The sequence below is a fragment of the Lycorma delicatula genome, chromosome 6 (genome assembly GCF_047948215.1).
Source record: "Lycorma delicatula isolate Av1 chromosome 6, ASM4794821v1, whole genome shotgun sequence".
In the NCBI taxonomy this organism is placed as follows: domain Eukaryota; kingdom Metazoa; phylum Arthropoda; class Insecta; order Hemiptera; family Fulgoridae; genus Lycorma; species Lycorma delicatula.
The window spans coordinates 24411103-24425191 of NC_134460.1; the positions used below are offsets into that span (position 1 = coordinate 24411103).

The 14089-nt window shown below is 28.6% G+C and overlaps 1 protein-coding gene across 4 annotated transcripts in view; it reads left to right on the forward strand.

The window, feature by feature from the left end:
- The window catches only part of mv (lysosomal-trafficking regulator mauve), a 149523-nt gene that overhangs the window by 119010 nt on the left and 16424 nt on the right, over positions 1–14089 (forward strand). For all 4 annotated transcript variants that reach the window (XR_012756848.1, XM_075369423.1, XM_075369422.1 and 1 more), the window contains 5 exons: positions 1118–1317; positions 3314–3487; positions 6883–7182; positions 9398–10105; positions 11044–11460. Coding sequence is in view for 3 of the 4 variants with exons in the window: in XM_075369423.1 (XP_075225538.1) it covers positions 1118–1317; positions 3314–3487; positions 6883–7182; positions 9398–10105; positions 11044–11460 (1799 nt within the window). In the remaining variant the exon portion in view is untranslated. The remainder of the gene's footprint in view (positions 1–1117; positions 1318–3313; positions 3488–6882; positions 7183–9397; positions 10106–11043; positions 11461–14089) is intronic.

The window sequence follows — 14089 nt, forward strand, 5'->3', positions numbered from 1 at the left end:
AACATTAGTACTAACAAAACATCTTTCTCACAGAGGAGCAAATGGCTTCTTATGGGAATATATAAGGTCAGATTATTTATGTTAATGCAATTAAAATAAATAAAAGTAAATATAATTTTCAGAATATGAGGCCAGGACTCATGTAAATCAGATGGCATTTGGAATTTTTTGATGGTCAAGATTTTTAATTATAAATTAATGCAGTTTTGTATTTTATAGACATATTAAAATGTATTGAGCAATGAAGTGTATTGATGTACTCTAATGTCATTATTTTTATAAATGAGATTAATGAATATCTGCTTCAAACAGTGCATTTAGGTGTATTTGGGATAAATTACGGATATGATGCATGATAATTTTTACTTTTGGATAATAAGCATTCTAGTTATGAATTTCTGATAATTGTTTTATCTTATTCTAGGTATCGATATTGTTGATAGTGAATTGCATGTAACTGTAATCTTATCTAATTTATTTTGTATGTTTGTGAATATTTCATCACAGCCAAAAATTCTAAATTAAGTACCAAAACCATAATAGTTGTAAGCAGCCTGACCCAAGTAAAAAATTACTTAAAAAGAATATAGCCATTTTCAGGAAAAAGAGGAATTATATTGGTATATGATTCTTATCTTCCCTAGTAAGCCACCTAGGGAAGAGTGAAGTGATATGCTTTCTTATTTTCCTCATCACTGAGCCAAATATATTGTTGTATATCACCATGAGAAGCTTAGAAATGTACAAATGATATTTAGGTTTATAGTTGTCATCTTCAAGTCTACATTTACATCATAGGGACCTACTGTATAGCTATCATTATTACTCTCAGAGAAAGCAAACCTGACTGTTGATTCTTCAACAACAGTGTGCTTTACATTTTTCATAATGATAGAAAAGTTTGAGAGAAATAGTTTAAAAAAACAAATTAATGTACTGACTGCTTCTGTTGTAAAACGGTAGGTTGTACGTACTGTTTTAACTAAGTAGAGAAAATGTTATGTATTGTTTACTGTTATTATTTGTATTGTATTATCAAGAAAAATTCATATGTAACCTACCATTCTCCATAAAATATTTGTAAAAAGATAAATTATATGTAATTTTCTTTGTTCAGGTATTGTTGGTTCATTATTAAACAGCCAATCATTAAGCAGATATAGAGTAGTTGCAGTTGATAAAAGGCCATCTCAGCAATTACCGATGTGTATCAATCCAGCCATTATCTCTGCACCTTATGTATTACATACTCATACATTTGTCACTGCTGCCAATACAGTGGGAGGATTATCTGTGTTCTTGTTCCTGTTTGCCAGAGTAATAAATTTTTACCTTTATTTAAATTTGTGATTATACTATTTTTATTATATTTTATATGTTTTATTTCTATATTTAATTGTATTTTATGAATTTTTAAAAAATAGTCTTAAAAACCTACTAAAAAAACATCAAAACTTGTTAAAATTTTTACTTTTTAAAGTTGGTACCAAATTAAAAACGACCAAAATCTAATAACACAAAGAGTCTGCAACAAGACATAAGCTAAACGTCTTCTGTAATGCAAAAGTATTGATTATTTTTTACCCTAAGTTTTCATGAATTTTTGTATAAAAATAGTATGATTATCAGATTGATATCAGGCTGTATTGCACCTTATATATTACATAGTGATACATTTGTCATTACTGCCAATACAATCAGAGAATTATCTGTGTTCTTTTTCCTGTTTGCCAGAGTAATACATTATTTACTTTTATTTATTTAAATTTGTGATTATGTTATTTTTATTGTATTACCTATGTCTTACTTTTTCTGTATTTAATTGTATTTTATGAATTGTTAAAAAAATCATCTTAAAAACTACTTAAAAGCAATTGTTCTCCCAATATGTATACATTATAACAATTCAGCATTAAGCAATAATAATGACACAATAAATGAAAAACCTTCAAAATCTATTTCATTTAAAAATATCTTCTGTGAAAGTTATATAAAAAATGTACATTGCAACCATCAGAGAAAGTTCCTCTAGAAAAAAAATTGTCGTAATCTGCCTTTTTGGTAAAGAGATAAGTAATTACTAAATGCGTCATAAAAACCAAATGGATTAAATTAAAAGTCTTTTGTTGATCAGTAACAATAAATTAATTAAATACTACATGCAGTAACTGCCCAGTAAATGCTAATTACGAAGCACCTTTCAATCCTTAGATCATCTTCAATCTTAGTTATTATAATTTACATATATTATCATTTAAAAAGTTTAAATTTAATAGTTTCTAATCTAGCCCAATAATAGATATACATCTTTATTTTAATTAATTTATTGGTGGACCTACAAAAAACACTGTTCATATGAAAAAAAACACTCACAAAAATGAAAATGAAAAAAAATGAAACTCGCGGAGATAAAACCATTGATTATATTAAATGGTTTTATCCATTAATATTTATACCATAGTATAATTGTTGTAACTTTTATTTTTAAAAATATTACCTTTATGTATTCTGATTTACATTAATTCTACGTAAATGCACCCAAAAGTGGCAAGAATACTTTTCTGTATAATAATTTTAAAATGTTAATTTAGTTTTATTAATTATTAAAAATTTCATTTATTATTCATTTTTAGTATTAAAGAAATCTTCTACAGTAATAGGATAATTTTTTTTTGTTTGGGTAATTATAATTTAAAACAATTCTGCAAATCTCATCAATGTATAATTCTTAAATACAATCTGTTTTTTGATTGCAATATTTTCACTGTGGTGAGTACAGGCTTTATATTCAGTTACACCTTCCTCTTCTTTTTTATTTATTCATTTTCTTTATAATAATTACTAGGTTTTTAAATACCAAGCCTGACCAGGATTTGAATCTATAACCTTCAGGAAAAGCAGAGGCATTAACCCGTTACCATTTAGGTCAAAGTAAAAATTAACTTCTCTATTTATTAACACTTATGTCTAATTCCAACATCAGTTGTCCTCTATTTTCCATTGTTTAGCAATCTGTTTAATAACACTCTCTAATAAAACATAACCTCTTGCATAATGTTTTTTTTTACGTTCAGATGAATCTTCATTTAGTGTTCTTTATCAGCTTTTGATTTTTCTACTTTTCATCTTCCTCATTGTTTTCTCGTTTTGTTTCCATAAAAGAACAGGCTTTATGTTTATCTGTTTTCACTAGTTTTTATTCAGTATTATCAATGCTTTTATTTCTCCTGTTTGAAGTCAGTAATTAAAAATTTAAAAAGTAAAGATCACATTCATGAAAAGGTGGACGTATTTATTTTAGTTTATGTTTTAGGTAGTAGAGATGGAGCCTAATGAAGAGATTCAGGCACGTGCATTATATCTTTTATTGCGGATTGTACAGAACAGTACTGAATTCAATTCTGAATTTGTTGCGCAACAACAGCATAAATTGTTAACACATGTTATGTCATCAGACAAATGTCGACCAGGACATCATATGCTCAAAGTAAGCATCAGTCAACTCAATATTGCAACAGTCTTCTACAGTTTATTTATTTATTTTTTTGATGTTATTTAAGATTAACTTATATGAGGGTCATTCAGTAATTTTAAGGACAAACGACACCAGTTTATTCTATTAAACTGAAACTGTGTGACATTGAAATTGATACCCTTCCTATAAAATGTCATGTGTTTAAAAAAAATTTGTTATTATAACCTCTTTTATTTATTTCAAAATGTTGACTCTGCTTGAAGTATGTATCGTGGAAGAATAGTGTACTGTTATAAAATTTTTATTTTCTGAAATTCTAAAACCAGATGAAATCCACTCGTAGATATTAAAATAATTTAGTCAGAAGCGCATTAACCATGCAGATTTTTATAAGTAGATTGAACTATTTAAATTGGATAGAACCAGTTTCACTGGTTTTCATTATATGGGAAGACCAGCGGAAATCACTAAGGCACCCAAATTCATGTTTGTATGGAACTTAAATAATAGTTTATAGCCGAAGGCAATGTTTTTCTAAATCATATAATAATTTCTGATGAATCTTGTCAGAGTTATGTAATGGAAATGTACAAGTTCATCTGTCTGCAGAAAATTCAAAGCCTGCGTGTCAGCTGGTAAAGTGATGTTAACAGTGACTTGAGACTGTAAAGGTACAGTTTATTGCGATTATTTGGAAAAACAACCTACAATCAGCAGTGAGTACTATTGTGATATGCTAAAAAGTAAGATGGAACTCACAATAAGGAAGAAACGTTAGGTTCTCTGTCAAAAAGTGTAATACTTCTGCATGGTAATGCCCACTTATACTGTTCAAAAGGCAAAGGATTCAAAAGTTGGGTTGGGAGCTGTTGCCTTTTAATCCTGATCTCGCACCATCAGATTTTTGTTTGTTTAAGTCTTTTCAAAGAGTTTTTATGTAGCACCTAGTTCAGCAAAAATGTGTGAATCAAGAGTGCAATGCAAGAATGGCTCAAACACCAAGATTAACAACTCTAATACTGGAATAAGAAAGCTCACAGAAAGATGGGATAAGTGACTAAATACAGCAGGAGATTATGTTGAATAATTTCAATTTCATTAAATAAATAAGACTTCTACAGTCATTTGTACATTTAATTACTGAACAAGCCTTATACTTAGCAAATTACAATATAACATTAAAAAAAAAATGAATTGCTATACATTTATTTATTTTTAATTGTAATACCTCATAGTAGTGCAAGATTCAAATTTTTTTAGACTCATGTGACTGTACATGAATCATTACTGTTAATTGAATTCCTGAGATTGAAAAGACGTATTCAATTAAAAATATCAATTTTTTAACTGAAAGTATTAACATAATCTAAGTGTTAGCATTTCAAAGAAATCATAGTAACATCTGATGTATAGTGTTAACCCTTCTTGGATGATATTCAATGATCTTTATAAGAGCTTATTTTGTATTTGGAGTAAAATTTTTTTTTTTACAATCACTGTGGGAGTTGTCAGCTCATGCTTTGAGGGTATTCATTGAATATATCAGAATGAAATGTAATATATCAGATTTGCAGTTCTTGAGACTACATTTCCAACAAAATATGACTATAAATACATAAAAGATTGATTTATTTAGAAAAAATAAATAAATGATAACTTTAAAAATCAGGTGGTTACTTATAATCAGATTACAAAATTTAACATGCAATTCAGTCCCAATAATTCAAAAATAAAAAGTTTTAAATTTTCAGTTTAACTCGGTTTTTTATATTATTGAGGATGTATGCACCTGTAAATATAATTTAGCAATGAATTCAAGGGTATATGATAATTGTTATTTACAGTTAATGAAATTTTATTATTGTAAATATAATCAATTTAACAGCTATGGAATATTATCAAAAATAATATTTTTCATTGTTAATAATTTAGTGTGAAATAAGTGCATTATTCTTAATTTATTGTCATAGTACTTGTATGGAAGAGAAATAAAGCAGTCTCCAAATAAATACTTTTTATAAAAATTTGTATGAGCAATGTCTAAATAAAGTGGTAAAGTGACATCAGAAAATATTCAACTCCTCTATAAACAATTAGTTGTATCAAATCATAAATAAAATTGTATACTAAGGCAAGTAGATGCTAGTTGCTTATTTCTCTTCAATTTCATTTTAAATTCTGAGACATGAAAAAATGTTTTCAAAAAATAATTATGACAGAAGTTTTTTCAAAAAAATAATTAAAAATTGTTGTAGTTGATTGATTCATTAATAATTTAATTTATCAATAAATTTTCTTTAGATTAGTTTGAAATTTTAGATGTTGGCTTTAATGATAGGGTAAATCATTTCAGCCACTTATTTGTATTGTTGCCACATACATGCCAAGCTTCATATCAAGCACAACACTAGCTGTTCAGATGTCAGTGGGAGTACAGTATATGTTACTACGCGCCTGTACAAGCACTACTCCCACAAGGTACTGCGCAACTCTCCCACTACAGTGGCACTGCGGCTCTACCACTCGCAGGCTTCTATAAAAAAATGAATAACAGAATGAATTTTCAATTTGTTGCTGACCATCGCTTGGAGGAGAAGAAGAAGAAAGAAGTTCCTTGGCCAGTCAAACATGGGACCTCTTCTGCAGTTAGCAACAACCCCACAGGAGCAGCAGGCCTGGCTAGCTCGCTAAGGGAGCTGCTGGGCATGAACACTACCTTCCCACCCCAGCTTGTTGGGCTTCAAGCGCCCTGACTGATGGACCCACCAGTACAGCAGCTGGCCCAGCAAGTGATCGCTTGGGGAGAACCACATCAACCACCCTAGTGGAAGACGACTGGCACTAACCCAACATCCAATACTGCCATGCTGTAGTAGAGTATCCAAGTGCCACTGAGGGGAAGCTCGATCTGATTCCAACAGAATCTGGGAGCTGCAACTCCTTGACTTCAGCCGAGACAATATCGCCAGAGACCAGCTTCCAAAGCTAACAGCCCTTCTCCCGGCCAAACACCCTTGTCCAGACTATCACTTCAAAAACCTCAAACAGCCCTTTTCAGGGCTACCACAAGGTTTTAAGGTGCCATGTGCTATCGAAGCCGTTCAGCAACAGTATTTTCATGGAACTCCCATATAGGAGTCAGAGTACTTGGCGTCTCATAAGCCGAGCCATCACCTTCAGTAAATAAGCAACTGAGCTTCAATAAATAAAAAACTAGAAAGTGTCAGCAGTGGCATCATAAGTTAACAAAATTCCTGCAATATTTATCCAGTGACGGTGGATAAAGAAAAAATATGATCAATTGATAGAGGGATTGCCTCTAACAGGTTAGTGCATTGCCTTGCTCAGGATCTTTCAGACTGAATTAATGGAAATTTAATTTTTTTTTAATTTGTTTTGGCATACAGGCTATTTTAGATGCCAGCTGTGATCGACCTGGTCTTCTTATTTACCATGCCGGAACCAGTCAATTTCAAACTTGTAGTAAGAGTGGTGCTGTTTTGGTTAATCCGGCTCTTATAACTGGGCCTATATTAAGCACATGGCATGACTGGGAAAAACATGCTTCTCCTACTTCTCATAAGTGTTTGAATACATTACTCCAGGCACTGTTGATATTACTGCGTGAAGATCACCCTCAACATGAATTTAATGCTGCTCAACTAAACAGGGTTAACACTGTCAATGTTTTATTGCAGATGTGTAAGGTAAGATCGAGTATATTTTATTCTTAAAATATTTTTATAATTCAGATATTAGTTTTTTTTTTCTTAATAGACTAGTTATTATTATCTAATTTATTTTGCAATATGCAAATTATTGTTTTAAGATAATAAATTGTATTCATTAGAAAAGAAAAAAAAAACATAAAAAGATTTTAAAAAGTATTAAATAAATGAGTGAATAAAAATAATCCTAACCCCTTTCTAGTTGGTTAGATTAATTACTGCATACTAAAAAAAATGAATAAAAATCTATTGAGAATTTTCTTTGTTTGGAATTAGCTGTTTATGAGCCTTAGCCTCCTCCAAATCGTTCATCATGGTACTTTTCCCTGACTCTCCATTTATTCTTCCCTAACATAGCCAAATCCTCCTTCAGCTCATCTACCCATTTTTTCCTGGTTTGATCCTTCATTCTCTTGCTAAACAACCACACCTTGAATATCACTTTTAGCATCCTGTTGGTACTCATTCTTTCACTGTGTCCTAGCCAAGTAATCCTTTTGGCCTTTATTAAATAGACAATATCCTCTACATTCATTAGATTATTGAGCTCATCATTTCACCTTATTTATTATCTTTTCATCTCTACCCTTAGTTGTCCAAATACCTTTTTCTCAAAGGCCTGCGGTGTCCTTCATCTGCTTTGGTTAGTTATAAAGAACAATGAAGTTCTTTATAACAACGTAAGTAATAGCAAGTGACGTAAGTATAAGTTCTTTTCAACAACGTTTTTTTTATTTTGGGTTTTTCAATTCATAGGTCATATCAGATTTTGTAAGAAATCATCTTTTTTTTTCTCAAAATATTGTTTTCTTTTTAAGAAAACGTTATTTTAAAGTGCCATTTCTTGATTGTATCCTTTCCTTTATAGTGCATATCCCATTTTACAGTTGATCTCCATAGTTATAACAATTCTCCTCCCTGGTTGTTTTTCACTGTTAAGCAGATGATTATTGCATTGATATATTACAATGAGTAAAGATATTTTCATAGATTACTCTAGAAAATCTTTTAATATTTAAAGTAGTATTGAGATTAAAAAAATTAAATTTCCAACTCACAGTTTATGTATAAATGTAATTCAGAATATTGTATTTTTAATTGTTTTCTTGGCAAAAAATTATTAAAACTTTATATGAATCATTTTTCTTTTTTTAATTTATTGTAATTTCGTGATTTTTTATGAATGAAATAAAACACTATGAAAACATAAGAAAATTCCAAGTTTACATACTATGTCACTGGAGGAACCTGCTGTGTACAGCATCTTACTTTTTTGATTAATTTGTAACTTTTTATTTTATTCTACTTCCTTATAATTGCATTAATGATGTGATGAATGTTTTGAATACACTTCCCCTGGATTTCTAAATTAAATGATATATTATTATTTTACTTGTTATAAAGGTTTGTGTTCTTTTATTTTAGATAACTGTTATTGCTTGTCTTTAAAATATATAATATAATTTTTTTTCCATAATTTTTATTTAATTACAAATTGTTTATAATAATTTAATGTAGTAAACATTATATTTTAAGGAAATGAACAATAACAATGTTCATAAATGGAACTGTCAAACAGAATAATTGAACACAACTCATGAAGTGAAAGATATCTTTTGATTTTTGTGATCATAACACAGGATTTTTTTTTAATCTGTATTAGTTGCTTAGTATAAATAAGAATTCTATAGTTTTCCTAGTCATATCTCATTTTTATTGAATGCTCCTAGAATATGTTAAGAAATCTTAGTAACAATAGCTATTTTCATATTGCTGAACTTTCAAAAATATATCTATTCCAACTAGAATGAATTTACTTTTATTTCTTTTTCTGTAGGTTGATTTAATATTTGTTACCTTAACTTACATTTCACAATTTTCTAAAGTACTCTTTTTATTTTACTGTTTTTGTTAATGAATGCTTATACTATTTTTATCATTTCTTTTTTTTACATGTGATTTATTTTTATCAGTGATGTTTTGATTACAATTGTTATTTATGTTGTATTTAATTTTTGTTGCAGTAGGTCTTTTAAGACTAACTGTGGGAAAAATTAATCAATCAATTTCGTTAAGGGTCTAAAAAATATTAATCTGGTAAAACCCAAAATTTAATTTTATATTTCTATTGTTTATTGCAGCATATATGTTATTAATATTACAGTTTTACATAGTTTTTAATTATAATTTTCAGGAACGATTTCTTACGGATGATGCTTCTTATCCTTTGTTTGATGTAGATACTTGTAGACTTTTGGTGGAATTAGTTGCAGGCCTGATGAGTTCTCCACCCCAGAATGAGCAAATCATTGCAATCGTTAATTTCTTGATATTATCTCATCCGGCTCATGCTACATATGTTACACATCTAAAATCTAGCTTCTATTTTTTAATCCCAACCGCCGGTACAGTGTCTCATCACTTCAGTTTGTCACAAAAATGGAAAACCTCGCTACCTAAAACAGATGATGTAATTAATAATGCAAGAATTAATATATTGGCAAACAGTTTAGCATATAAAGGAAATAAAATGAAAAGAAATGTGAGAAGTCTAGTCGAAGGGAATTCTGAAATCGATAGCAGCGAATCAAATTTGAATTTTGCAGTCGATCCTGTTAAACTGAATAAAGCTCTTACAGATTTGCAAATAAAGCAGAATGAAGAAGAAAAACAATTAAAAATTGAAAAACAAGAAGTATGCAACAATTATAGTAATTCTAAAAATAGTCTGGAAATCAATCAGCATGATAGAACTGATGACAGACATATTAGTAGCAAGGACAGTACTCATAGTAGCGCAACAAGTGATTCTAAAAATGATGTGCATGATGGTAATGGTTGCGATTCTGGAATAGCTGGCAGTTTCAAAGATCATGTTGTCATCAATCTACAACAAGAGCGAGTAAGTTATTCTTTAATTTTAAAATAATCCTTACTGTTCAGTCATAACCATTTCATTTTTTTTGTTACTGCTGTTTTAATATAGATTTAATGGTTCTCTGTTAAAATTATATATGATATTTAAGTGTAAAAAAAACACATCTACTAATTTATATAATCTTGCTTAAAATAAATTAATTTCAACCCACATTGATTAAAGTAGAAAAGTACAAGTGTTAATTTAGTATAGAAGTAAGTTCAAGTGATGCTGCAAAATGCAACTTTTCAGATATAGTTTCCTTGTATGGTGCACATAATAGTAAAAAAATGATATCTAAGATTAATATGTTATTCTATTCTGATTTGTTTGCTTTTACTTAATGATAGCTTTCTGAATTCACAAGAATATTACTTATCATCACAAAGTTTGTTTAAATTTTTATCTGTATTTGATGGTTGGTAAATTATTTTTATATATTTATGGTAATAACAGATTGGACCTTGTGGCAGATTCATACTTATTCATCTCCTCTCTTGTCATATATTTTTCTTTTCCTTTTAACTTAATGTTTCATACTATCTTATAAATTTCAATCTTCAATTCTCTTTCCTTATTAAACCATTTTCTCTATTAGATACTTGATTTGTCTTCTCCATTGAGTTCTAGCCTTTACCATCTCTTCATAACCTCTAATGTGTTCCTGTATTGGCATCTATCAAACATGTTTTTGTTCCTTATTGTTTCTTTTGAGCTTATATTTTCTAAATTTTGCTTTATCAAAAACTCAAATGGTTCTGATTTTCTTCCAATGCCATTTTAATAATATTTCCCTGTTCTGGTATAAAGAAACTTTTGGAAATCCAAGTTAGATATTTCTTTAGAATGGTTATGTAAAGAATTTTTTTTTTTTACTTTATATTTTTGTATGTGTAAATATCAATATATTCTTTCTTCTTCAGACTCACGGACATTACAATGATGATGATGATGATGATGATGATGATAATTATTTTAGAAGAAATAATGCAATGGATTTAATTAATGAAATGTCAAATTCATCATCAGTTAATGAAGTTCAAGAGCTCCCAAGTAACATACACAACTTAGGTAAAACAAGAAGAAAAAGTAGTAATAACCAAAATTCTGGAGATGGCATTCACAATGATTATGAAAATGAACACAAAAAAAAGATAAACTGCTATACTAATGATAATGTTGATATAGTGATAGAGCGCTTGCTATTACTGTTAAGAGATTTTATTTTGGTGTTACCAGATTCTAAAGCAGAATATGTATTGACAAACATTTTAAAAGTGGAAGTACTTATTGTTTTAGTAAACCATCCAAGCTCTTGTGTTAGAGTTGCTGTTATTAAGGTAATAAATACTCTTGTATTAAATTTTAATATAATTTATAAGGTACAACCAAAGCTTAAAAAAATGTATTAATAATAAAACTGTCATACATTTCACAATAACATAAATTATTTATTTATTTAAGCAATAATTAATCAATCCTAATTCATTACTGCTTGAAATAATATTTGAAAAAATGCTTTATTACCTTCAAGAAAAGTATAATTCTGTAAACCTCAGCTGTCAATCAGATAATGCATTTCAAACGTTATTTAAGTTTCTCATATTGAATGTTGGCCATTAGCTGATCCACACTTATAATAATTGCTAATTACTTCTATGCTTAATTTTAGATAAATTGCTTATTATTATGAATCATACACAATAAGGTAACTTAAAATACAATCTTTCTCCCGGTCATCTCACGTTAAGCAATCTTCTTTTCCATCGTAGATTAGAACTGATCCAGTTTCATTACTTCTATAATAAGTATATTTATCTTTTACCATGTGAGATGGATACCTAGAAGCTTGTTTTGGGATACATTTATCATCTTTTGTCCTAAATGCTGTGTCCATGTCCATTCTCTCCAAAAGTATCAGTATTTTCTTAAATAGAGTAGACATTCTGATTTTCCTTCTTAATGTTCTCATTCTTCACTCTAATTTGATTTCCCCTTCAGGCTTAGAAAATGTATCTGAGCCAACTAATTTGGGTAACATCACAAGATTTTATTATTTAGACCTCATATCCATAAAAATGACTGTTTTATGAATGTTAATTATTTTACATTATACAAACATTTTCAATATTTTGACAACTGTGATTGACCTCAATGTAAGTTTTATTTTTTCCTCATCTGTTTATCTTTACTAATTTTTGTACTAATCCTCTTTTTTTCACATTTTTTAACTGAATAGAAATTTAATTCCTTGTGTGCATACTTAGGTGTTTATGAATGTTTATTTCTGAATGTTATACATGAATATTGGAATGTGAATCACATTGTCATTTTTTTTAGAGGAGAGGTTTATGAATTTAAGGTTATTATACCTAACCTCAGATTGGTCTAGTGGTGAAATCACCACTAGACCAATCTTCGCAAATCAGCTACTTTGAAATTGATAGTTCCAATGTTCAAATCCTAGTTAAGGCAGTTACTTTTATACGGATTTGAATACTAGATCGTGAATGCAGTATTCTTTGGTGATTGGATTTCAATTAACCACACATCTCAGGAATGGTCGACCTGAGATTGTACAAGACTGGACTTCATTTACACTCATACATATCATTGTAATTCATCCTCTGAAGTAATACCTGACGGTGATTCCTGGAGGCTAAACAGGAAGAAAAAAAGGTTGTTATACCTAATAAACAGTACAAATGGTTCATATGTAATAGTATTGTACAATGTTTTTTTGTACATATGATTATATATTATTCTTGTACATTTACTGTAAGTGCCAGTGATTTCAGAACTTAAAATTCAGAGATTGACTTACACATATTCACATGAGTAAAATCTAATGTTCTATTCCATCTAGTTAGTGCTTTTAAATGTAAGTTAAATTAAAAGTTATTAATTACAAGTTATTTTATATAAAATTAATAATTTGACATTTTTCAAAATTTAATCAATTCAAGAAATAACATTCAGGAAATTAATTTTCCGCTGAGGTAAGGTGAGTTGCTAATGGCCAAAACCATGTTTAATAAACAGATCACCAAAAATAAACGACTCTGGGTAAAATGTTATTGAATGCTTTTAGCAGTTATTGGTAGCTAATGATTTTATATTTAATCTTAAATCTACAAAAAACAAATCACTACTAAAGGAAATGTAAAAAAATTGTGTGTAAAAAAAAATAATTTTTTTACGTATTCAAACAAATTTGAATCGAGTCAAATGATCAACAGACAACATAAAATACCATGAATAAAAGTTTGAATAAATAATACTTAAATTAAATAATATTTATTTTATAGAGTTTAAAAATATTGAAGTATTCGTTGTCATATAAAACAAACAAAATTCATTGAATATATTTCGATTAGTTTAGTTCCATTTATTCTTTGGATGACGATTGAATAGGCTTGAGGGTTATCAGCGGCTTATGATCTGAAAAATATGATACAATAGTTTTGTTGCTGCAAAAATAATATTAAATCAGACAATTCAATAAAAAAACATTTGAATATGCCTTTTTTTATTATTTACATTTTCTAATTCAACATTCATAATATTTATTTTCCTTCAGTTTTATTTATTAAAATTAATTTTGCAAATTGATAAATTAACTCAAGATATAATAATAAATTAAATTACCTTATTTATATATGAGCACCTTACAAATAGTACAATTGGATAACTTCAAACAAAAAAGAAAATAATATAATAATAAAAGAAATAAACTCTCACTAAACGCTTCATGGTGTGTTACATCGATGTCCATAACTTGCTGAAAATACACTCTGATCAGTTTCTCTTAACACATCAAACGAAGGATAACTTCAAAAACATGAAAAATTTAGCTGTGTGTTTTAAATAACACTTATTATTATTAATAAATAAAAAATTGTTCATCAATGTATATTATACATTATTATAACTTAATTGGTTTAGAGTATTTATTTCATGTCCATCGTA